This window comes from Mus musculus, chromosome 1 (assembly GCF_000001635.26).
Source record: "Mus musculus strain C57BL/6J chromosome 1, GRCm38.p6 C57BL/6J".
In the NCBI taxonomy this organism is placed as follows: Eukaryota; Metazoa; Chordata; class Mammalia; order Rodentia; family Muridae; genus Mus; species Mus musculus.
In genome coordinates this window covers 134,845,520-134,870,793 of record NC_000067.6, presented here as the reverse complement: position 1 = coordinate 134,870,793, position 25,274 = coordinate 134,845,520, and the positions used below count along the sequence as shown (strand labels likewise).

The 25,274-nt window shown below is 42.5% G+C and overlaps 1 protein-coding gene and 1 non-coding gene across 9 annotated transcripts in view; one reads left to right on the top strand and one right to left on the bottom strand.

The window, feature by feature from the left end:
- The window catches only part of Ppp1r12b (protein phosphatase 1, regulatory subunit 12B), a 201,306-nt gene that overhangs the window by 85,170 nt on the left and 90,862 nt on the right, over positions 1-25,274 (top strand). For 5 of the 8 annotated variants that reach the window (XR_387177.4, XM_017321279.2, XM_006529707.4 and 2 more), the window contains 2 exons: positions 544-726; positions 4,834-5,016. Coding sequence is in view for 7 of the 8 variants with exons in the window: in XM_017321279.2 (XP_017176768.1) it covers positions 544-726; positions 4,834-5,016 (366 nt within the window). In the remaining variant the exon portion in view is untranslated. The remainder of the gene's footprint in view (positions 1-543; positions 727-4,833; positions 5,017-25,274) is intronic. The other 3 variants (NM_001368829.1, NM_001368827.1, NM_001081307.2) reach the window with 1 other exon arrangement.
- Positions 19,926-20,065, bottom strand: LOC115487658. The gene has a single exon (XR_003949259.1). It is a non-coding gene; the product is annotated as a small nucleolar RNA SNORA48 (small nucleolar RNA).

Genomic DNA, 25,274 nt, shown 5'->3' with positions numbered 1-25,274 from the left:
ACACCCTATTACTTTATAGAATTAAGACTTTACATCTTCCCTGAGACCTTTTCCTTTAAGCTAAATAACTGCAGCTCTTCAGCCATTTTCCTGCACAGCTCCTGTCTCTCCTTTGCTCTTTTGTTTTCACTGAGACCTCCCCAATTCTTGGGTCTTCCGGCTTTGGCAGATTTCTTCTCTCATGTAGGTTGCATGATGTGGGGCCTTGGGTTTGTTGGGGGAGTTTTCTTCTAATAGTCTCTTGCTATGTATTCTCCTTCCTTGTCTTCCTTGTTGAATAGCACCTCTCCTTCTTTATTCTTTTGGATGATTGATCAAAACAAACAATCATCCTTCAAAGAGTGGTGACTGCCTCACTCTCAGATGGCTGTCTGTCTGCTGCTGAGACTTGGCTCCGGCTGGAGTCACCTCTCCACTTCTAGGTTGCCGTGCCATCTTTGGCCTACATTCCTTTCACATGCACGATCTGGGCGGGAAGGCGGTGTTGGGAAATGTCGGGTGAGCAGCATGTCCTGAAGAAAGTGACTGTGTGCTGTTTTGCAGTGCTTCATTTGGTAAAAGTAGTGACCCCACAAGTCCCTACATTTCAGCCAATCGCAATTCATCTCCTGCTACCTCACCCATTACCATTGGTTCATCAACCTCTCGGGGCAGCCAGTGGCAACCTGCCTCTTCTTGCCCTGCACCAGTCAGTACAAACACTCCTGCACCTGTGCAGCACGTCAGGTAAGGCTTCTTGGAGCCATTTGAGTTGATCGTCACAGTTAATGCTTCTGAAAACACATGTAAGGTTTGAAGCAAAGAGGCTTTGTCGGTGTAGAAGCAAGTTTCAATTCCTGTGACAGTACCCAGAATTTAACAAAGATGCTTTTGTTTTGACTTATAGCCAGTCAACAGTTGCTTATTGAATCACAGTGGATCCATGTTGTTGTCTTGACGTTCAGGGGTCAACATACCATGATTGCTTTCATTTCTCAACCACCTTTCCAGTTGTGATTACAGTTTGAGAGTAAGACCCATGATAGTAAATTATGAATTAAAAAAGTTGTTATATATTTATTTTTGTTTTATTTATTGACATACTAGTAAGAATCTTATGTATATAGTCTTTTGGAAGATGACATACAAACTCAGATTAGAAGAGAAGCTAATCCCTGTTCACCTTCTGAGAAGTGCCAATCAGTGTCCTGTGGGAGCACTAAGAGAGGAGAGGTTGTGTTTTAAGGAACTGTTTCAGGAGCGTATCGTTTTGACTTTTCCATTCATCTAACGACAGCATAGCAGAGTGTTGTTGTAAAAGCATGTCAGGATTTCAGTTCCTTCTTGTTTTGTTTGGTTGGTTTGGTTATTTTGAGGCCTGGATAGCTTTGACCTTGCTATTCCAACCTGGTTAGCTTAGAACTGAGAGACTGTCTTCTAAGTGCTGGGATTAAAGACATGCATCACCACACCTGGCTGACACTCACACACACACACACACACACACTTAATTTATGTGTATGTGTATATACCTGTTTGCCTGTGTGTGTACCTCATGTGTACAGCAGTGCCTGTTGAGGCCAGAAGAGGGCATTTGACATGGGATGCCATTTTGGGGTGGGTGTGAGCCACCTGTAGTGGGAGCAGAAACTGAACCAGATTCCTCTGTATGAGCATCAAGTGCTCAAAATCAGAGCACCTCGCCAGCCACTCGCTGCACTTTACCTACAGGGTTTTACCCTTTCCTGGGTGTTGGAGGCTATTTTGTTTTCATCAGAAGGCTTTATAGGTCTTGTGGTAGAGTGAAAATTAAAAAATAGAAATGATGGTAGTGTTGTTGCCAAAACAGCTGCTATGGCGGTGCTTGGATGATGTTTGCCAGCCTACTAGATTTCTTTCCCTGAAACAGATAGTCATCATTAATTTGGTTAGAAAGAACTATTTCATAATGCATTATCATTAATACTGTTATAATTATATAGAGATTTAAGACTTATGACTCCGTTAGTAACTCTGTGTAGTTGCATAGAAATTATTAGATTCCCATAATAGTACAGCTATGTTGACATTATGTATATTATCACTAAAGATGAAGAATGCAGACCGGAGGGTGGGAGCCTAACTTAGTGGTTTAGCATGCCTGAGGGCCTGGGTTCAGTCCTCAGCACTGAAGAAATCACAGAGCTAAAACTGGGCAACATTGTATCGAACCTGCTTTGTGACAGGCACTGGACTAGTTTCTCTAGGAAAGGGATTTGCACGCTGGGATTATGTTTACTCACATGCAGCAGTAAGTCTCACATATATTGCTTTAAGTACAGTAAAGCTTCCTCTTTTGTTTCTTATAAGCAAGAAAGCCCAGAAACAGGGCTAGCGGAGTAGCTCCAAAATCATTCAGAGATCCAGTGCTTTTCTTTACTTCATGGATTCTATTTCCAAGGCTTGCTTCACAGCCCAGAGTGACTGCTGTAGCTCTAGCCGTGGTGGCTGCATTCTGGGTAGGAAGCAATAGGCAAGGAGGGAGCAGGCAAAGAGAGACTAAATCAATCCTTTCTTCAGAAACACTAATCTGTGCTGTGTCTCGTGGGAGGCAATGAATATTAGTCAGGTCACCCCTGCCTTGGACATTTGTGTCATTTACATTTTCATAAGTATTCCCCTGGTATATTAAGCATTGTGTGTATTTTTAAATGAGGAAAGCAACCCAGAAGCTTAATCATCTGCCCAGATCACATCACCACTGGGGACTGAAACAGGTTTTATATCTAGATTAGTTGATGTGAAGCCCATTTGTTTTGTCAAGTTTTTTAACATTGAGTTTATATCTTATTGTGAGTACTATTTAAATGATATATATATATACATATATATACATATATATGTGTGTATACACATTTATATATGTGTGTATATATATATACACACATACATACATACATACATACATACATACATACACACACACATATAAATTTTTGTTTCATCATCATGAAAACTCTGCATGACTCAGTTTGTTTCCTGTATTTTACGGTGAAGATGTAAGATCTTTATGTTGGTTGTTGTTGCACTATGTGGCTCGGTGTGCAGTTCCCGATCCTGTTGTAGGGCTTCCCAGCTGCTCTGAGCAGCCTGATCGTAAAGTAATAGTAACGTCCCATTGGACGGTAAAGTAAAAGAACATACCTGCCATGTTCACAGTCTGAGAAACTGCAAGTTTGGCAGGATGGCTCAGCAGGTAAAGGTGCATTGTGCACAGGCCTGGCCACTGAGCTTGAGCCCCAGAATCCATGTAAAGGAGTTGTCCTCGGACCTCCTCACATATTGTATGCACATGTGCACACTAATACATAAAACTTAAAAGAAAGAAATTGCAAAATAAAAATAAATTGTTAAAAAAAAATAAGAAAGAAATTGCAGAGAAGCCAAAACATTATTAACCTAAAAAGAAATTTCAGTAAGCTTTTGTTAAGTATGATCTTACTGAAGGCTTTTTATGTTTCTGTTACTGTTGTTGTTATTGTTTTGTTTGCTTGATTTTCTTTTTGCTTTTGTTTTGTTTTTTGGTGGGGAGGGTGGAGTCTGTTTCTCAGACTGGTCTCAGGCCTTGGGTTCATGGACCCCTGATAGTTATGCTGATAGTTAGAGGTATGCACATTGTTCTTGGGTTGGCCCCACACTTCTTATGGCCACGCTTCTTGTTAATTAGTATTTCCTGCATACGAATAAATCTGAGAAACTATTTATCTCTACCTTTTTAGATGAGAAAATGAGTATAAAATATCACCTTATGCTGAGATATTAATTCCTTCTGGAGAAGTAGCTCATTTTTTAAAGATATAGTTTCTATCTTCAAAAGTGTTATATTTTTATGTTTCTTAATGCCATGTTTAGACTTTATGATTTGATTATTTCTTTTACACTAATTCTAATAATGTGATTCTTTGGAAGTGAGCTTATAGCTACTTGTAAACATTTCTGATAATAATTGTGAGTAGGTGAAAAACAGATTTTTAACATTCATGCTTTTCATTGCTTTTCCCATCTCTGCAAGTATCAATTTTGGATCTCTGTTACCCCAGCAACAAGCTGTGACATCACAAATGATAGCTTTTTGGGTGGAAAGCCAATGGTTGCTCCTGATTCTTTGTTAAGAAACAAAGATCTTCTTTTCACAGAAATGACTTTAATTACACAGCTTGCTGTTGCAGTCTGTAGTTAAGGTTGCATTTAGAATCCTGCTCGATTTCTGCTTCAGTCTCTTACTTAGGCAGCTATGACTGTAGAGAATTAGGCGCTTGGCTAAATGGAAGAAAGACTGCAGTTGCTGGACTAGGTGAGAGAGAGCCAAATAGACTGAGGTTGTAGAATACTTTTCAATTGGAGAATTCAAGAAGATGATCATCAAATCTAGGCTGAGGACTGCCACAAAGACTTCCCCTGCCACGAGCTGAGGGAGGTGGAGACTGATATCGTAAGTGATTCTGGTGTCTCTTTCACCTGCAGTGAGATCCTCTCTCTTTGTGCATGTGCGGAGGGAGGTCAGGTGGCAACGAGCCTTTAAGGCACTCGTTCATATGCAGTATCTTGCCTTGTGCCATAGCTGATTTTTGTTTGTTCGTTTTTTAATGTCATATAAAAAATATCCTATAACAAATAAGTCCTGGGCAGAAGATGTCAGACTAAATGTATAATCATACTGATGCAATATTTACGAGCTCAGAATTAACAAACCAACAAACAAAATCTTGAGCAAGAAGATTCTCATTAGACTAGTGCCTCCTTTCTCTGTGCCAGTGTCTGCTATACATCATGCCTGACCATTCTCTTTTTGCTCCTGTCTTTTCTTAATTCCAGGACTCCTTACAAGTCCCAGGCTGACTCAACAGCAGAGAAAACAGCAGACAGTGTCTCCTCCAGCACCCCACTGTGTGTGATCACCAACCGTCCTGCGCCAAGTACTGCCAATGGGGTTCCAGCTGCCACAGTGTTCTCCTCCGCTGGAACAGACCCCTCTGTGGAGGCCCGGGAGAAGAGGAGGTATGAGGTTGCTGGTGCGGTTGCAGGGCTCTGCTGTGAGAAGAGAGACAGACAAGCGGGTGGGAAGTGTCTGACTCAAGCTCAGATAGATCTTAATCTTACTGTCTTAGCCTGGGAGGATTTTGTGGTTGGTGGGGGTTAGCATTATGTTGTATGTATAGTCAGAGCCTTTTTTCCCCTACTTGCCTTATAGCTGACAGACATATTTTTGTCTTTTGTGATGGAGAGCTTGAAGCCCAGATAAAGATCCTTTGTTTTGTTCTGAGTTCTCTGTGATTACTTTGTGCAGCAAGGTAATACTGTAATAAAGTGCTCAAAGAAGCAGTGCTGGGTGCAAGAGAAGCAGTGCTGGGTGCAAGAGAAGCAGTGCTGGGTGCAAGAGAAGCAGTGCTGGGTGCAAGAGAAGCAGTGCTGGGTGCAAGAGAAGCAGTGCTGGGTGCAAGAGAAGCAGTGCTGGGTGCAAGAGAAGCAGTGCTGGGTGCAAGAGAAGCAGTGCTGGGTGCATAGATTTAATTCATGGGAGAATAGTCCCAGGGAAGGAAATGAGCATTTATGGTAATGTGGGATTGTGGCTCACTTGTCTGCAGTTGTTGAGACTTGCTGTGCACCCCAGACCAGCCAGCTTTGATCTCTTGGTTCTCTTGCGGTAGCCTGCTTGAGACTAGGAGTGCAGATGGCCGCTACCATGCTCTGTTACACTGCAGTGTTTTTAGAGCGAAATTCCTAGAAAGCAGATGTAGATCAACTTGAGATAGATTAGAAAAAGAGCAGAACTTTTCAGTTGTTAGGATTAAGAGATTGTGCAGTGTGATAAAAGGAAGAAACATTAAGCATTGTCTTAACCTTGAAGTTATAAAATCTAGTGTGCAGGCTATGGTAGAGGGTTTTTTTAAGACTTGGAAAAGAACAAATTTTCATCAAGGTTTTTCAGTATCCAAAAAGATATTTTTCTATCTTTCAGTGTGTATGTATATGTGAGACGCCAGGAAATGTAATCTAAGACTACAGTACCTAACTTTTTAGTATTTGTTTATTGTGAAGAGAACTCAAAGCACACATTTTGAGAAAGGGGGGGGGGAGAAGTTAAGTGTATTGAAAAACAGCATTTCCTGTTATTGTTCTTTCCATAAAATTTTTAAGGAAATCAATTATCTGGACTAATGGGGTTCTGAGTCAGTAGTTGTCCTCTTTTTAAAAAGACATGTTTATTCGTGTGTATGTGTGCATGCCTATGCATGCATGTTTGCTTGTGAATGTGTATACATGTGCCATGTGTGTTGCTAGTGCCCTTGGAGGCCAGAAAAAGGGGTCAGAGGCCCTGTAGCTGGAGTTGCAAGAACTCCTGATACAGGTTCTGGGACTCAAGTTCAGGTTCTCTGGAGGAGCAGCAGGTATTCTTAAGAGCTGAGCTATTTCCCTCACCCTCAGTTGCCCTCTTTTAATTGACTTTTAGCCCAGTAAATATTATGCATTCGTGAATATGTGATGTTTATACATTTACTCTAGTGCACAGAGAAGTACCATTCGTTTCATTCGAGAAACTAAAGAGCAGTCTTCCATTAGCTAAAGAAGAAATCACTCTAAAAGTGTTTCTTAGGGCAAGGGGTATGACTCAATCGGAAAGTGTTTTGTACAGGTGTGAGGACAAGAGGTCAGATTATCAGCAGCCATGATAACAGGACTTGGCATCTGTAATCCCCACGTCAGCATAGTCAATCCATGACCCTCAGTGACATGTGATTCAGAGAGAGAGACCCTGTTTCAATAAGTTAAAGTGGAGAAGCAGTTAAGGAAGACACCCTCCCACACACAACTATATGTGATCATGCACACACTCACACAAACACGTGCACCCACGTTTCCCACACAAAGTGTTTCCTAGCTGAGAGAACTTAAATGAGTTAAATTCATTAAGATTAAGATTGGAAAGATGGAGAAATGTTTGTTTTCAGGCTGTATGGAAATGCTGCGTTCATAGACTCCTAGAGAGCCACTGCATCCGTGAACTTTGTAACATCCAGTAGATAAGGCATCGCTCGACCAATGGAATCAGATTTTGATTCTGTTCTGGCTGTTTTGTCAGTCCACGGCTGTCCGCTGAGCTCCTTCACCTTAGCAAATAGGGTGACCTGGCTACATCTCCTCAAGTGGCAACTGTATGAACAAAGAATTAGCTGGTGTGGGTGGTCCACACCTTTAATCCCAGCACTTAGGTGGAGGCAGGGTCTCTGAGTTGTAGGTCAGCCTGGGATACATAGTGAGACCCTCTCTACATAAAACAAATAAAAGAATTAACAAGACTAAACTGAGATATTAGTGAACTATATGCTGTATCAAGATGTACAAAATTGATTTTGTTTCTTAGAAAACAGGTCTTGCTATATCCTTTTGACTGGCCTGATACTTAACTGTATATAGCTTGCACTGAACTTATGGCAATCCTCTTGCCTCAGCCTCCTGAGTGCTAAGACTCCATATAACACCATACCTGACTTTCTGTACAAAATTATTTTTTAAAATTGTGTAAGATAACCTCCATGTTATGTGTATAGGGTGAACATGTCAGTTTTTGGACACTAAAAAGTATCTGAGAGAAATTATTTGAAGGAGGAAGGTTTATTTTGTTTATGGCTTCAGAGATGACACTTTGTGGTAGCTGCTTTATTGTTTCTGATAGAAGTGTGGATGAGCAAAGCCGCTCATGCCTGACAAGCAAGATGGCAGAGAGCAGCGGAGAGCACGGACTGGACCAATGCTGCTCCTGGGAATGTCCCTCCAGTGACCAGTCCCACTAACGAAGCCTCTCACCTGAATGTCTGCAAGGCTGCCCACTCAGCAGGCGGTGGCGTCTGGTCACTGCCCTGTTGTTGGACCTACTATCTGGAGTCCAAGTATGAACATGTTGTTGGGAACACACTATATGAAACCAGAGGAGTCTTTTCTTAGCCAAAGTGACTCCTTATTTTATGAAAATACTTCAAAGTTTGATAGGCTTCTGGTTCCCAGCAGTTTGGTTAACAGCTGTTCAGCCTGTGCCATAAAGAGATAGTGTGAGTTATGAACAGTGTGTTAACGGAGATCTGCTTACGAATACTTTCCCTGGGGGACTCCAGGAGGCTGCCACGAGAGTCTGGTGCTTAGACAAAGGTCTGTATGATAAGTAGCAGCTATGAAAGAACATGGAGTTTAAGCAATCTTTAAAAATAATTTTGTATAGGATGTCAGATATGGTGATATATGTAACCCTAGCACTGAACCTGGACCACTTCCCTGCAACCTAAGCAACTACTAATATTTTCTCTTTTTCTTATTTTCAACCTTTCATGTAAAATGGAAACAAGATGAGGGGTTATAATTAGCCTCTTTCTGGTATATTTCCAAAGTGCATCCATGTTGAGGCAGGTATCAGGACTTGATTCCTTTTTATAATCTACCATTTGATATTGTTTGTTCATTCATAAATTGATACATTCACATTATTTCTACCTGTTGGCTGGCCATTATGACAAATATCACTATAAACATTTGTATATATATATTTTATGTGGACATATTTCTCAGGTATATGCTACTAGTGGATTTTGTAGGCAATATGCCACTAGACAGCTTTAAGCTTAAGGTATCATGAATTTTAAACTGGCTTTTAAACTCTGTCTGAAGTTATTAGACAGGAACAAATGGGTAATAGTGAACGTGACGTGACTAGCAAAGAGACTGTCACAGAAGAAATGCACGTAGGACAAATCAGGCTCGCAATGGGGAGTGACAGAAGGGATGAAGAAAAGTGAGTGTGGTAAAAATATATTGATTACACTTAATAACTGGGAGGAAGGGAGCTGATGCATTGGCCATGTGTGGAGGTCAGAGGACAAGTTGCAGAAGTTGGTTCCCTTCTCCCTCCATGTAGGTCCTGGGACTTGAATTCAGGTCATCAGGATTAGTGGCCAAGATTATCGTTATATTTATATGTAGCACTGTGGATACGGAGGCTCAGATTTTACTGACACATGTGAGGTCATACATACTTAGCTGAGACTTGTAACCAAGAATTTATATCAAGTTAGAGCTCTGGAATGGCTGCCCAGCTCATGAGATGTGTACATTGTAGACCCTGTGCCTCAAAGAAAGGGAAAAGAAGAGAATTTATTCAAGGATCTAGACAGGGACAGAAAAGTAATTGGAGAAAAAAATTTACTACACATAGAATTTGGAATGCCAGGTCAAGGATTTAACATAGACGCTAGGTCTTTATTCCTGAAAGCTTTGGATCCTGGCACAAGCATACGGTGTTATAAGTGAATAGTCTTGTTAAGTGGAGACTTGCATATGCAGACCGATCAAACAGCCGTTTATTGAAGGGCTCTGCCTGGCATATGTCACTTCAGAACGTTTCTGTGTGAAAACAGGGTTAGCTGGAAGGAGTGAGGGAGGTATAACAAATCAAGTGGAGAAGGATGGCTTACGCTAAATTAAACAGCTCACTCAAGCCTTCTCTGGTCACCTGGGAAGAGTGGTGGTTGGTGGTGGGGCTTGGGAAAGAGTGGCTGTGGCAGGTACTCAGTGAACTTGCTCTTGCCCTGCAGAAACCCCCAAATTACCATTCCACTGGATAGTCTTTGGGAATTGTGGCACTCGAGAGGTAGGCAGGAACCAAATCAAGCCAGTTTTTATCTGGGTTATGTTAAGAAACTTGATCTTCTGTTCTCAGAGCTGTGAAATACCATAGTAGAATTTTCAGCAGGGGAATGAGCTGATCACATAAAACATGTCATTTCAGCCTTTACAGAATTAAAGCCATTTAGTTTCTCACTTTAGATGAGCATAAACTAAGAGAAAAAAAATCAGATGTTTTGAAACAGCTACATTTTCTTTTGAAAGAGCATGCTGAGTGATAATTCTTCTCTTTTGAAGCTTCAGCTTTCTCTGTAATCAGCCCATTGTGGAAGTGTTTTGACTCCTGCTGGGAAACCACAGTGGAGCCTTGGAGCCCTCATTCACAGGTCCAATTGGAAACAATTAGTAGCATTGGGATAAATGGGGATTTGAAGCAGGCCACTGCAAGACTTAAGCAGTAGAAAGCCACCGCTCAGAAATAATCTCCCTTTGCCTTGTAATTGAGTCACTTAGGCTGGGCTGGGATTTAGCACACCATTTCACAGTTGTCTCTCCTTAGGGTTTTGTTTTCCGGCAGGCATTGTGAGTGTATGCAGGACTGGCCAACAATCAGTTTCAGCTTTCTCCTTCTGGCACTACGTATGGACGCAGGTGACCACTGATATCTTGTTAAATGGACAAAGCCAGGTGCAAAGGATAATGTATGATACCAAACAAACACAACAGTATTTACGATGTTTGTTGGGGGGGGCATTCTGGGGAATTCTGCCCTCCTTTTCTTGTGTGAAAAAGTATTACTGTTATAATACAATGGAAGGGGAAATAATTGAAGAGAAATTTGCTCTGGGAACCAGTTTCCTTGTGATGTTAGTCTGTGGAGGAGGCCATGTCCATCCAATGATGATTGCCATAGTAAGTCTAGAAACTTTGTGGTGTGTGTGTGTGTCTGTGTCTGTGTCTCTGTGTATATAAATGTGTATGTATGTTAGTATCTGTGTGTCTATGTATGTGTGTCTATGTATGTGTGTATGTATTTCTGTGTGTGTGTCTTTGTGTATGTATATGTGTCTGTCTGTCTGTATATCTGTGTGTATCTGTGTATGAGTATATATATTTCTCTCTCTGTGTGTATCTCTATGTGTGTGTGTGTATATATATATACATATATATATGCAAATGTCTATGTGAAAGTATGTTTGTATGTGTGTGTATGTATATGTGTGTATGTGTAAGGTATGAATGTGTGTGTGTGTCTGTGTGTCTGTATGTGTATGTCTGTGTCTGTATGTGTGTCTGTGTGTATGTCTGTGTAGGTATATTTGTGTGTATTTGTATGTCTGTGTCTCTGTGTGACTAGTATGACTAGAGATTAAACCTAGGGCCTGTCCTTGTTGCTGCTAGATAAGCACTCTCTTTCTTTCCTTTTCCATTTGTTTACATCTCAAATGATATCCCACTTCCCGGTTACCCCCTCCACCCCCCCCCATCCCGCGACCCCCCCCCCCATCCCATATCTACCCTCCCCTTTGCCTATATGAGAGTGCTCCTCTTTCCCTAGCCCCTTTGTTAACTTTTTTTTTTTTTTTTTTTTGGAGAAACGGGGGCTTAAACTTGCTCTGTTGCTCTGGCAGAACATAGGGTCTCTATGCCCCATCCCCTAGAGTATTTGGAATGTCAAGCCTGGTTAATTGGGTTTTGTTTTCTTAAGACAAGGTCTCACTTAGTAGCTGAGGCATCTCTTCTCAGAACTGTGTGTTCTGAGCTGCCATGGCCAGCCATGATCTTGAATTCACATCTCACAACAAAATACATAATATGATTTATTAATTTTAAGGAGAAATGGTCTTGGGTTTACTAATGTCTGCTTTCCTGAAAAAGCTGTAGTGTGTTCAGCTGCTACTTCCTTTCTTTACATGATGGACAGGAACGAGAAATAGGTTCCTTACTCTAATGAAAGTCATAAGTAAGTTGAAGTCATAAGATTGTATAAAGTCTTCACTTATCATCGGCTAGGCCCTCTTTTCCTCTATATTGAAATATTTCAACTTTTGAATTAAAATAATACCCATTCAAAAGTAAAAGTTTGATTCCAGGGCCAGCCTGTCTTGATTTGTAGCCCAGAATATAGAACTAATCGCTACCCTCCATGTTTTGGGTTGACATGGGGACTATAGAAACCAGCAGGCTCATCTGGCTCTGAAGGGCCAGATGATTTGACTAGCAGACTGCAGGACAGAAATGGCAAGTAGCCAGCAGTTGGCAGATAGCTCTGCAGGGACACCACGCTAAGTAGCAGCTGTCACAATCATGTAGTGGTCAAGTTCATTTTCCAAAGCTCCAAGTTTTCCTTAGCAACAGAATATAAATAATTCCCCGGGCTAATATTAGAGCTGATAGTGACTGACTGTCTCTGCCTGCCTTTTCTCCTCTTTGTATCCCTGCTCCCTTTTCCCTCCCTCTGACCAGCCCTGAATTTTATATCACTTTCTTCCTTCAGATGTCCTTCCTTCCATCCATCCAAGAAATGGCTATAAATAGTTTGTTTCCACAGAAGGCTAGAATTGCTTGTCCCTCTGAAGAACCCACATTATACTCAGCTCTGCTTGCTTCTCAAGGGGTGACCTATACTGACTGAGTCATCCATCTACCCTCATCCCAACCTTCCTGAGTCCTTTGGAGTCTATTAAACTAGGTAGTTATTCCAGCTAATGTGAAGCTGTCTGCAGATTAATTTGATATCATCTTTGGAATGTTAGAAATTTTAAAACATAATTAAGCCATCATTTTTAAAAACACTTAAAATTATCTCTAAAACTATGACAGTTGCCAATTAAAGAAAAGGTTTTATAGTTTCCCTATTTCTCTCCATTTTTGCTCTAAAATGTTTTCCTTGTCTAAATGTCTATAGCAGAGTTGAACCTACTTTTTCTTTGTTGATGTAATCTTTTTTCCCTTGTATGAATCTTGAGCAAGAAGAGAGCAAAGTGTACATGACAGTAGGTGAAATATACATTGAAAATAAAATAGCAGCCGGCAGTGGTGGTGCACGCCTTTAATCCCAGCACTGGAGAGGCAGAGGCAGACGGATTTCTGAGTTCGAGGCCAGCCTGGTCTACAAAGTGAGTTCCAGGACAGCCAGGGATACACAGGAAACCCTGTCTCAAAAAAACCAAAAAAAAAAAAATGAAGAAGAAGAAGGAGGAGGAGGAGAAGGAGAGAAGAGAAGAGAAGAGAAGAGAAGAGAAGAGAAGAGAAGAGAGCATCAGCTGACATCCCAGGCTACCCAGAAATTTTCTGTGAAAGGAAAGGTCAAAGCCAGGTACAACAGAGCACTGAGAATGCTTGAGGCAGGAGGATTAGCACAACCTTGAGGCCAGCTTGGGTCTGTCTCAAACCCATCTCAAGAAGTCCAAAATTAATAAGCGAGAGAAAGAAGGAAGGCCAGGCAGTGGTGACACGCACCTTTAATGCCAGCACTCAGGAAGCAGAAGCAGGCGGATCTCTGTGAGTTTGAGGTCAGCCTGGTCTGCAGAGTGAGTTCCAGGACAGCCAGAGCTACACAGAGAAACCCTGACGCAAAACAAAACAAAAAAAAAAAAAAAGAAGAAGAAGAAGAAAGAAAGAAAGAAAGAAAGAAAGAAAGAAAGAAAGAAAGAAAGAAAGAAAGAAAGAAAGAAAGAAAGAAAGAAGAAAAAGAAAGAAAGAAGGGGAGGAGGGAGGGAGGAAGGAAGGAGGAGGGAGGGAAGGATCAATTAGTGTCACCAGGCTTAGTGGTAACTGCCTTTGTATCTATTAAGCCATCTTGTCAGCACAATATAATTTTTGAATTAAGGTTGCATACATTGTATTTTTAGGCACTGCTACAGCAAAATTGACTATAAAAATATTAAACATTTTGTTTATATGCACTAGAAAACCCAAAGACTTGCTTTATTACAGTGACATTCATTTTATTGTGGTAGTTTGGAATCTCTGTAACTGATAGACAAGGAGGTTAGACACAGGTAAGTGAACCCACATGAAGAACGCAGTCTCACAACCTGAGATACAGGATTCCTACAGCATACAGGGTTTACAAATTAAATGAGATAAGCAGCCTGAAGTCTAAAATAGTGGCACCATTTAGACTTTTGGGTAGATTTTATTTCAAATCGATTAGATTTAGAGAAGCTAAGCACAGAAAGACATTTTTAATAACAACATGAATACTGTCAAGTAAATTGCTTTGTAGTTTGTATGAAATACTTGTTTTCCATCAATTATTATTAATCCTCACAACAAATTTACAAAGAAGATATTCTGAGCTCTCATTTACATACAAGGAACAGGTTAGAAAGGGAACCTGCTTTACCCCAAATCACATAGCAAATACCCAGCGTGGTTTTTAAGAATAGCCAGCTTAATTAGAACCTGTGTTTCTTCACATTCTTAATGAATATAAATAGACATAAGGATGTAAGGAACAGACCCAAAGGTCAACGTAGTATGAGCTAATTAAAAATTTCAGGATCCAGGAAAGCTTCTATATTTTAATATGAAATTAATACTGTCTATTATCCTTATGTTGAATGCTAATGATGCACAGGTATTAGTTTGTACTGTTCATCTTTTTTATTTGTCTTAAATATTATATAGTCTAAGTTTTAACTAATCAAAAATCACTGTCAGATAATTAGGGTATTACTGAGAGAAGCTGGGTTGTGTAGGTGAAGAATAGAGTTCAATTCAGCTAACCTTTATACTGAATGAGGACATTATTTGAGGTCTAGGTAATAAAGGCTGTTGATTCATTACTAGATGTGAACTCCCTTATATGATGATAGATGATATCAAATTAATCTGCAGACAGCTTCACATTAGCTGGAATAACTACCTAGTTTAATAGACTCCAAAGGACTCATAGCTGGATCCATAACGAATATTAAATAAAAATAAATATTTTTCTATATATAAGAAATTTTTTTCTAATTGATCTTTATGCTTAGAGGACCAGTTTCTGGACAAAATTGAAAATTAATGCAGAACCAATCAGTTTTAAAGTCATGTCGAGTGACTATTTAGTTCTGCAAAGGAATTACTCTTTAGTCTCTTTTTCCTTTTTTTTTGTTTTTTGTTTTGTTGTTGTTTTTTTGTTGTTGTTGTTTTTTGAGGCAGGGTTTCTCTGTGTAGCCCTGGCTGTCCTGGAATTCACTCTTTAATCCCAAGTGTGGGATTAAAGGGGTGCGCCACCACTGCCTGGCTCTCTTTTTCATTTTTATTTGTGCATGTTTGTTTATTAAGATAAGGTCCCAGTATATATGCCAGACTAGTCTAAAAAATAGTAATCCTCCTGCCTCAGCCCCACTTACCTGAAAGTGTCCTTTTCCCTCAGTTGTCTTTATCCCATCCTTCTCTTCCCACATCTATTTTGTGTCCTTGCTTAGGGCATTACTCTGTCCAAGTAGAAAACAGACCTCTCCTGAACACGCTCTGCCTCATCTCCCTCTTCCTAGTTGTCCCCCATGCAGAGCCTCCCCATGCCGGAGTGGCTTTAGCTCCTGTTCTCTGCCTAGCAATGTCCTGCTCAGTGCCATGAGAACTCTTTATTTTTTAGCTTTTTAATTATATTTTAACATTTAAAACACTTTTTAAATTTAATTATATTTTGAGCATATTCACCCCCTCCTCCAAGACCTTCCATAGCCTCTCCCCACCTCCCCACCCAACTGTAAGTTCTTTCTCAAAAAAACAAACAGTAACCCAATATAACAGCAAAACCACAGCCAAAAAGAAATTTAAAAACACTGAACTATATCCAAATAAAAGCACACACACACACACACACACACACAAAACAAAAACTGGAGAGTCTATTTTAGGTTTCTCAATTACTCATGAATATAAGGGGTGAGTAATGTACCCAGTGCCACTTTATTGGAGAGAACGGATTTTTCCTTACCCAGCAGGAAACAGTAGCAGTTCGGTTATTGACATTTACTGTAGTGATTGGATTTTCATTCATTCATTCATTCATTCATTCATTCATTCATTCCTAAAAATTATAATAAAATAAAATATAACCTAAAATAAAAACCACCTAATTGAAGTTGGCCATGACAAACCAACAGAAGGAAAAAGCCCAAGAGAAGGCACAAGAATCAGAGACCCACTCATTCACAAACTCAGGAACCCCATAGTTGTCTGAGTCTGGGATACCTCTCTCAGTGATTTTCTTAGTTTCATTCATTTGCCTACAAGTTCATTCTTCTCTTAAAGGACATCTAGGTTGTTTCCAATTTCTTGCTTTATGTTCATGGTTGAGCAAGTTTGTCTGTGGTAGGAGGAAGCTTTTCAGTTTCATGAGGTCCCATTTATATATTGTCGGTCATAGTGCCTGTGCTAATGGTGGTGTGTTCAGAAAGTCTGCCAGTGAGAGCTCCTTCATTTTAAATACCACTGCTTACTACTTCTGCTCTCCAGCTCCAGGCTGAACCCAGAATTCTCTTCACAGTGCTCTTAGGACAGTTTTGACCAATTAAATGGCAATGTGTTCCTTTTTGTCCCTGCACTGTGAACTTGTGAGGTGGCTTTTTAAGTGAATTTTCTTATCACAGAGCTGAATAAGTAGACACTGGATCAGTTGTAGGATCTTCTCTGCCCTCCAGGTGGCAGCAGAGGAAAGCCAGTTGAACTATTTGGATGTATGACATCAAAGAATCTAGTTTGTGTTTGAATCAATTTTCAGAGGAGCACATCTCCCATATTCCATTTTAACTCTTTTAATATTGGAAAGCAAATAGCTTCTAGCACATGAAGGCCCTTGTGGATTTCCTGGTACTTCTTCAGAGGACAGCAACCAACACAGGGTAGATTGCTCCCTGGCTTTCGAGTAGGATGCATACTTTACCTTTCAACAAAGCAGTTGATGTCTTCCAGGCAAGCTTTGTAACCTTTCTAGTCCGAGCTTCTCCACAGGCTAGCTAGTTTGAGTTAGGGAATATATAGATAGCATAAAATTCTAAAATTATGGGATCCTGAGTTATCAGTGACTGTCTAATGAATGTCCGTGTGCTTGGTGGTGTGCTCAGAGTATCGGTATAGTAGAAAGGGGATGTGCCATACCTTGTACTCTCAGGGTTGAGAATCTATAATACACTCATTTCCTCCCTCAGTTCAGCATTATGTGCAGGCAAATATATTAGGATTTCAGAAAAAAGCAAGGTGAATGATGGAGGATCGTGTAATTAGAATAGGCTTCATGGAGGTAGAATTTGAGTCAGCATTTATATATATGAAAGGCTTAGACTAGAGGAATTAATGATTTTGAAAGTTTACTGTATGCCCCATCTGCTTTTCCCCATAGTGCATGTTGAGAATCAGATAGGATAAAGAACTTTTGAGTAATCAGAATTAGTAATGAAAAAAGCCGGAATTTAAAACCACCGTCAGGACTCTGCTGCCATTCTTTGACCTCAGCAGGACCACAAAGGTATCTCAGAGGTGGGCCTGAGCTGGACCATTCCACACCAAGAGCTTGCCAATGTGAGCATGATGCCCGGATCTCCTGATGTCTCTGAGGGACTGGCCATAGCGTTCCATGGAAATTCGTATTAGGGAGCAGTCAGTTCGGGATACACAGCAAATGGAGACTTTCTATTTTCTTTCAAATCTGATGGAAAGTGCAGGGCTTCAGAAAATCAGAAGAGAAGTTGCTTTGTACATGTTGGGTCAGGATGCTCGCTCTGGAACATTGGGTAAGAGAGTTCTGTTTAAGAAGTTTTTACAAATAGGGCTTAGCTGAGGGCAGTCACCCGGACGATTGTTCCTGTTCCTCTTTAAATAACAATCTTTTTTCCTCGGGGTCTTAAAGTAACTCTGGGCACTATATTACTCTTTGATTTATTTCCTCTTAGGAAATCCCAGTCTCCTAACCTGAGGCGGGTGGATGGAGGGTGTGTTTCAGGGTCCCCATGCTCTGGTGCTGAAAATGGCCCGCTGACCACTGGCATGGATGTAAACTGTAGTGGCACTTCAAGTGTCCTTCAGGAGCCAATGTCCATTATAATGAAGTGAGCTGTGTTCAACTTATGGTACACACGATTCATAAATAATGGGAAGTAACCCACAGCTCTCTGACAGATGTGCTCTGACAGATAAGATTTGTCCTAAGCAGGCACCATTCTCCCACACTGTACACTGACGCTACCAGCTTCACCCTGCTTAGCTGTGTGCTGCTCTTGGAAAAGCCCTCTGACTTTACTGTTTACTCCCTAGCTTCTTACTCACTCTTCAGCCTACTAAAATAGAAGTTCTTCTCCACCTGCCAGCCAGTGACATTGCTCTGCCAAAAGCCATGTCCTCCTCTTCCTTCTTTTTTTTTTTTAATTTTTTTTTTGATTCTTTGTGAGTTTTACCTCATCTACCCCAGTCCCACTCATCTCACTCATATCTGCTCTTTACTCTTGCAACCCCCCCCCCAAAGAAAACACACACGCACACACACACAAAGCATAGAAAAATATCTCATCATGGAAGCTGGAGTATGTCACAGTGTGTCCCATAGTATATCCCTCTGACCACACATCTTTACTTGCAAATGGTTCGAGGTTTCTGGCTTCTCTGACACCATCAATATTGAAACCTCAGGATAATGAGAGGTGCTGCATAAGGGAAACCCAGGTTATCTCAAGAACATTACTGACCCATGCATACATCAAGAGCCAGCTCCATTGTGCTTTCAGTCAAGGTGCCCAATTTCCCAAGTGCTGCATTCGGTGAGGGGTGGGGCCAGCTCTAGTGCTCACAAATCCCCGGGGCTGGCTCACTCTTGGCATTCACCATCAGGGCCAGCTCCACTGTATTACATAGGCGTCTGCTTTCCCTAGTGCTGCAGCCACTGAAGGGACCAGGCTAGCTCTCCTGCTATCATGGCTAACTCTATTGACTATTGCAGGTGATGAGGGAGGATGGCAGAAATCCCTGTGCGCCCATGCCACCTCACCACAGATGAGAGGCAGGGCCAGCTCACTAGCTCTCATGACCCCAGGGCCAGCTTTCCCAACTGCCACAGGTGGTGAAGGGTGAGGAGGGGACAGCGTCACCCCCCAACCCACACTACCTCGTGGCAGACAAGTGGCACAGCCAGCTCTCCCTTGCTCTTGCCTTCAGGACTGGCTCACCCATGCCCCCTCGACCAGACCAGAACTGCCTAGGCAAGGTGCAGCACCTGCTCTCCCAGGTGCTACAGCTAACAAGAGACAGGGCCAGCTCACCTGCTCTCCTGACCCCAGGGCTAGTTCTCCTGACTTCTGCAAATGGTGAGGGGCAAGAGGTGGGGCATCACCCCTGCATTCATTAAGGCAGAGCCAGCTCTCCTGTGTTCTGGTCCTGGGTCTGGCTTACCTATGCCCTCTTGACCAGGGCCAGCCTTACTGTGCTGGTCAGGCAAGGTGCAGGGCCTGCTCTCCCGACCGCGGCAGGTGATGACAGGTGAGGGTATCACCCCCATGCTCATGCTACCGGTGTCAAGGTAGCTCTCTACACTCTGGCCCTCAAGGCTGGCTCACCTGTACCACCACCACCAGGTTCAGCTCTGCTGTGCTGTCCACACAAGATGCAGGGCCACTTCCACTGTGTAGCCTGAGAAAGGCACACAGCCCGCTCTCCAGAGTGTTACTGCCAGTGAGAGGTGGGGCCAGCTCTCCAGAGCTCTGGTGCTGTGAGAGATGGGTACAGTTCTGCGCAGTCCCTGGATATCCATGTGGTCCCCAGTGGGTGCTCATATTCTCTAGTTGTAATATGAGCCATAGACAGCAACCCCAACCCCTCCCATCATGGCCGTCAGCAGGCAGCTCAGGCTGGGATCTCACCGTGGCCCCAGGTGACAGGGCTAGCCACTCATAACAGGCTACTCCTCTCCACGAGGAGTCTTCAGTTCCATCTCTCTATAATGTTCAAGCTGCCCCACTTCTCTTTCTCTCCCATCTGTTCACTACATATGAACACATTATGGTGGCTCCTGCTACAGACTGGCTATATGGCTGGCTGGGCCCTGGGCGACATCCTCAATCCACTAGGCACTAGAGGGAAAGCTTGTAGGTGATACAGTCCTCCATAAGTCTCTGTCTGTCTTCCTCCTCTCTCAATATACTACATGGTAGTACCAAGATTGTATGTGTATGTAGCCCACCTTTGCTGTGGGGTGGAGGGCAGGTCTGTGGGTGTCTTCCCCTTCCTACACTTTGTGGCATGACAGAAGGCAGTTCTCTGACTGTCTCCCTCCTCCCATGCCATCCTGCCTAGATTGGGTTTGATTTTTATGAGTCCTAGGCATAAAACAGCTTTGGCCACTAAGCCAAGCATCAAGCTAGGATGAACAAAGGACTGCCATCTGCTTCGCCCTGACTGATCTAAGAACACCACCAACATGGTGTCCGGTTGACCATTGCCAGGGGGTGTCCACGTCCTTCTTAATGATTGGATTCCAGGGTCTCTTCATCTTTAACCATGAACTCTCAGCAGCACTTTATAAAGTTTACCACTGTTTTTTAAAAATTGTCCTGCCATGACCTCTCAGGTACTGTTCTTTTGTGGCTCCCCTTTCTCATTCTGAAGTTTCTTTGTGTCGTTTCAGTTCCTCTTCTGTAATAAGCAAGTGTTTCCCTTCCTTCTGTTCCCAGGGCTCTTTCTCTTTAACAGATCTACTCTAGCTGTTTCATCTGTCAGTGTTCTGTCCTGGATCTCTGGTGCTCCTCAAAATGCATAGAAGGAGTAAGGGAAGAGCTTGGCTTGCTTGCTAGACATTCTACAGAAGTACATATGTGTGGCTTTTATTCTCCTGTCCCTTAGCCCGTCACCCTTACTTCTTTATCTGTTTCAAGTATCATGGAAGATTTCTTTTAGGGTTCTCAAGTCCCCTAAGAAAGTCTAAAGACAAACTAGACTAGTTTCTAGACTTTAAAACAGAGAAAGTCTTTTCTTATGTATTAAAAAAAAATGCTATCCTACATATATGCTACCAAATTGAGAAATCCAGACATCACACTAGAAGAGTTTGCTGGTAGAGAGCCTTTCTTAGTTAGGGTTTTACTGCTATGAACAGACACCATGACCAATGCAAGTCTTATAAAGGACAACATTTAATTGGGGCTGGCTTACAAGTTCAGTGGTTCAGTCCATTATCATTAAGGCAGGAGCATGGCAGCATCCAGGCAGGCCTGGAGCAGGAAGAGCTGAGAGTTCTACACCTTCATCTGAAGGCTGCTAGCAGAATACTGGCTTCCAGGCAGCTAGGATGAGGGTCTTAAAGCCCACATCCACAGTGACACACCTACTCCAACAAGGCCACACCTCCAATTAGAGCCACTCCCTGGGCCAGGAATATTCGAACCATCCCAGAGCCAAAGCCAACACTTGGCAGAGCCCTTTCCTACTTCGCTCACATTCCCTGTGAGCAAGTCCTCACTTTCTCCTTAGAGATCCCCCGGGTTCTATCTGGGGATGCAGCCTAGTGGAGAGTGCCTGCTTGGTATGTAGTGGGCCCTGAGTTTGATCCGTGTACATCTAAAACCAAAACTCTTTCCATTTTCCGTTCTTCTTCTGTAGTGTTATGTTAACTCAGGCCCTGCCATTGAACCTGTGGCTCTCATATCCCCTTCTTTCCCCTCCCCCCAAGGCTGTGCTCTGCTGTTAGCACCAGGTCACTGGCGCCTACTCAGACCTGAGACTGTGCTCCATGAAGTGTGCCCCCCCCAGCTCCCCAGGAAGCCTCTTAACGCCTTAACTCTCCTGTGGTGTTTCATTCCTTAGCCCCTCGAAGAATAACAGGTTTTCTCTCCAGAAGAATCTTTGGCATCTTTGGTCTTGAATATTGATTATCAGTGTGTACATCTTCCCAGAAGATTCTGCTCAAGATCAAGGCTTCTTCATCTTTATCTATAGTATCCAGGGTAGATAAAACAAAAGTAAGGTGGGAAAATGACCAAAATGAATGAGAAGGAGAGTGAATGAACCAACGCAGTGCCAGCTAAACTAGGAAGTAGCAAGATACCAAATGAATAGGAATTTAGCATAATAAGGCACATAACTGGGAGTCATAACCCAGTTCCATTTTTCACGCATAACCTTAATTCAGTTCACTAATTATTTGGAGTACCCAATAGAGTAGGCAGGATGCTATCTGTCAATGCTGTGATGACAAAGAAAAACACCACATTCTTAGGACTTTATAGAGAGGAGGTTAGCATTGGACAGATAGAATGTTTTCTCTGCTGTTGGACACAGATGTGCGCTCTGTATGCCTGTGTCTCTCTCTGTCTCTCTCTGTCTCTCTCTCTCTCTCACACACACACACACACACACACACACACACACACACACACACACACACACACAGTACTAGTGACACCACTGCTGTGTGTGCTCTTGTTCATGTATCTGTGTATAAATATGCCAGGGTTTATCCTGGATCTTTCCAGTGTGAAATCTGAGTCTAATGAGTAAGTGCATATTTCTTTCTGTTTACATCTGGGATACATTTGAAACATTATTTTGCTTTTTCTTTTTTGCCTATCAAAGAAAGATAAAAGTAGCTTTTCCTTGGTTTAAACTCCAATTTCCTTGCTAGTAAAACATTTTCTCTTTTGTTTATGGGCTTTTCTGGTTTTCTGTTTCTTTAATTTTCAGAAAATATATTTTGCTGATTTGATGTCATTGTTTTGTTGTTAATATATCTTTTTTTTAAGTTCAGGTGTTTTCTATTGTCTAATTTACTTCTAGCTTCTCTTGTGATGTTTATGATTTTATCATCTGCGTGTCATCCTTCTTATTAAGATTTGAGTTATTTCTGTTTATATGTTGGCTTTCTTATTTTAAACAGCAAGACAGTGATGGTACCCTGCTCTATTCTGCATTAGGTGATATGTTGGAGACAGTTGGTCAGGTCTCGATGGTGTAGCCTGTGGGCACGCAATAGAGCAGCATGCACTGGCCTTGTTGGCATCGGTAACACCTGCTGTGACCAGTGAACTAATTGTAAAGTGACCTACATAAGCAAAGCACTGTCATTTGTGAAAGTGGCTTTGGCTCTGAACACTGGCGTGGTTTTTCTTGAGCAAATGTTCAGAAGGGTGAGAACTCGAGAGTACACTCTGCTGATTGGAGGCAGGTCACAAACGACAGCCACATTGGCTGTGCAGCAAAAAAAAAAGAGTCCTCTGAGCCAGAGCTTTGTGCTGTAGAACATGGAGGCTAGAATACGGTATCTGTGGAGTTTCTCTGTGAGAAGCCGGGCTTTGTAGGCCATACGGGCACCATTGTGTCTACTCACTGTCTGCAGCCCAGCATGGCAGCACCGGGTGCATAGCCCCTGCCTCAATGCTTATCAGTGACTGAGTGAGCCCTGTAGGGGACACATAACTCAAAGATTTATTGTCTGGTCCTCTTCTCCAGGAAAGTGTAGTACTCAGGCTGAAGACTTCACACCACTGACATTTAGGGCCAGATAACTCTGCCTTCCCTATGGAAGGGACATGCAAAATTGTCCCTGATAGCACCAGTCTAGAAGATTTGGAAATGCCACCCCACCCCCTGCTTGTGTCCTCTCTCTACCTGTCCCTCTCTCTGTTTGGTTATTGAGGTGATAGTGTGGGTTCCTCGCTGGAACTTCAGCTCTGATGTCAGTGCTGATTAGCGTGCGCGTGGCACATAACCCTTTGAACTCAGTCACACTAAACTGAAATCAGACCAGACCTTAATATAAGACATATCCTAGTGGGCTGGTGGGTTAGTTGTCAGTCTGACACAGACCTAGACGTATCTGGGGAAAAGAACTTCAACTTAAGAATTGCTCACATCAGAAAGGCTTAGGGATGTATCTATGGGGAGTTCTTCTGATTGCTAGTGATTGAGGAGGGCCTAGCCCACAGAAGACAGTGCCACCCTGGGCAGGTGACCCTGTGTTATATAAGAAAGGTATCTGCCTAGGAACAAGCCAGCAAGTGCCGCCGTTCCTCTGTGGCCTTGGCTTTAGTTCCTGCTTCCAGGCTTCTGCCTTGAGTTCCAGCCTTGGCGTCCCTAGATGGTAGTCTGTAACCTGTACACTAAATAAACCCTTTCCTCCCCGAGGTTGCTTTTGGTCAGTATTTTATCATAATAGCAGAAAGCAAACTTAGATGTGGAAGTCTCCCTGCCCCTTAGGTAGCTTCTCAGCCTGAGCAGTGCTTACAGCTTTCCTCTCTCCCGCTTAACCCTTTATAGAGAGATGAACTTCACCTTTGTGTTCCCGTCATGTGTTCTTCTTTATCTGTCTCTTGTCCTCTCTTGGTGTCAGCAGCTGGCTGGGCCCAGCCTCCAGTGAGGCAGTATTTACAGCTCACTTGGGTGGATGCCACAGCTAGGGTAGCCCAAGGGCAGATGAAAGAGCCAGAGCAGGAGTGCTGCGCTCTCCACTCTGTCTTCTCTCACATAAGGAAGAACTCTCCCTCTCCCTTCTGTCAGATGACACGCAGTATTGACTGACTTGGTACAGTATATAAAATATGCAGCTAATGGAATGGTATTTTGGGAACTATTAGTGGCACTGGCTTGCTGAGCCCGGGGATTCTGCCCTCCTCCCCTTCCTTTTCCCCTTCCTAGGAACAGCTTCTTAGCAAATTACAGAAGCTCTGCCTCTGGCTTGCTGGGTAGCAGTGGCAGTGCAGGCTTACTCTAGTTTCCAAGGGAGACGGGTGCTGAGACTGCAGTGTTTCCCAGCAGCCACTTACCTTTCTTGCTGTTCTTCTCCGTGCATGTCTTGACCTTCATTCTGCTATGCAGGCCTGCACAAGAAGGTAACTGTTTTCTGGCAGTCCTCTTCGTCGAGGGGGGCGAAGGGAAAGCAGGGTGGTATGGGTAAAGGCATATGGATGCAGAGAGTATAAATGCTGGAATTAGAAAAAAGGGCTCTGAGGTGCTGTGGTCTGTGAACATCTTCCTGTTTGCTGTACCATAAACACCCTGAAGATGGGAGCCCTAGCACTAGCTCATAAAATTTAAGATTACTGCATATAAAAGCATAAGGTTATAGTAATATTGCCTATGGGAAGCACAGAAGAAAAATGAAAACGTGGAGAAGAAAATGCAGTCAGTTGCTCTCAAACACTCTGTCTTCATGAATTCTGTTCAGTGTGTTTTATACATTTAAGGAGAGAGCTGAGAATGCGTCTCTTCAGACTATTACAGCACTCCAGAGCTGTGCTTCCCAGCATCACAGTCTGTATTCTTGTATTGCTGTTTAAATTTAATGACAAATAAAGTTAAAAAGAATGTCCTCTGTTGTACTGGCCACATTTAAAATGTGCCTGCTGGCTTCTATATAAGACTGACTATTGGACATTTCCATTATTATACAAAGTTCCATTTAAGGGACTAAAGGCCCATAGAAACCCACAGAAACATGGGAAGCTTAGTACAGTCATACAAGTTCTGAATGTGGATTCAAACAACTGAGTTGAAAATGTACAGGAGAAAAAATATACCTGTTCTTAACATGTACAGGCAGTTTTCTCCTGATGTTCCTTGGTTTCACAGCATTTACATTGTATTGCACAGTGAAGTAAGCTAGAGATGACTTAAGGGATCTTTAAAGAGGATGCAGAACATGTCTGCCAATACTATGTGATTCTATA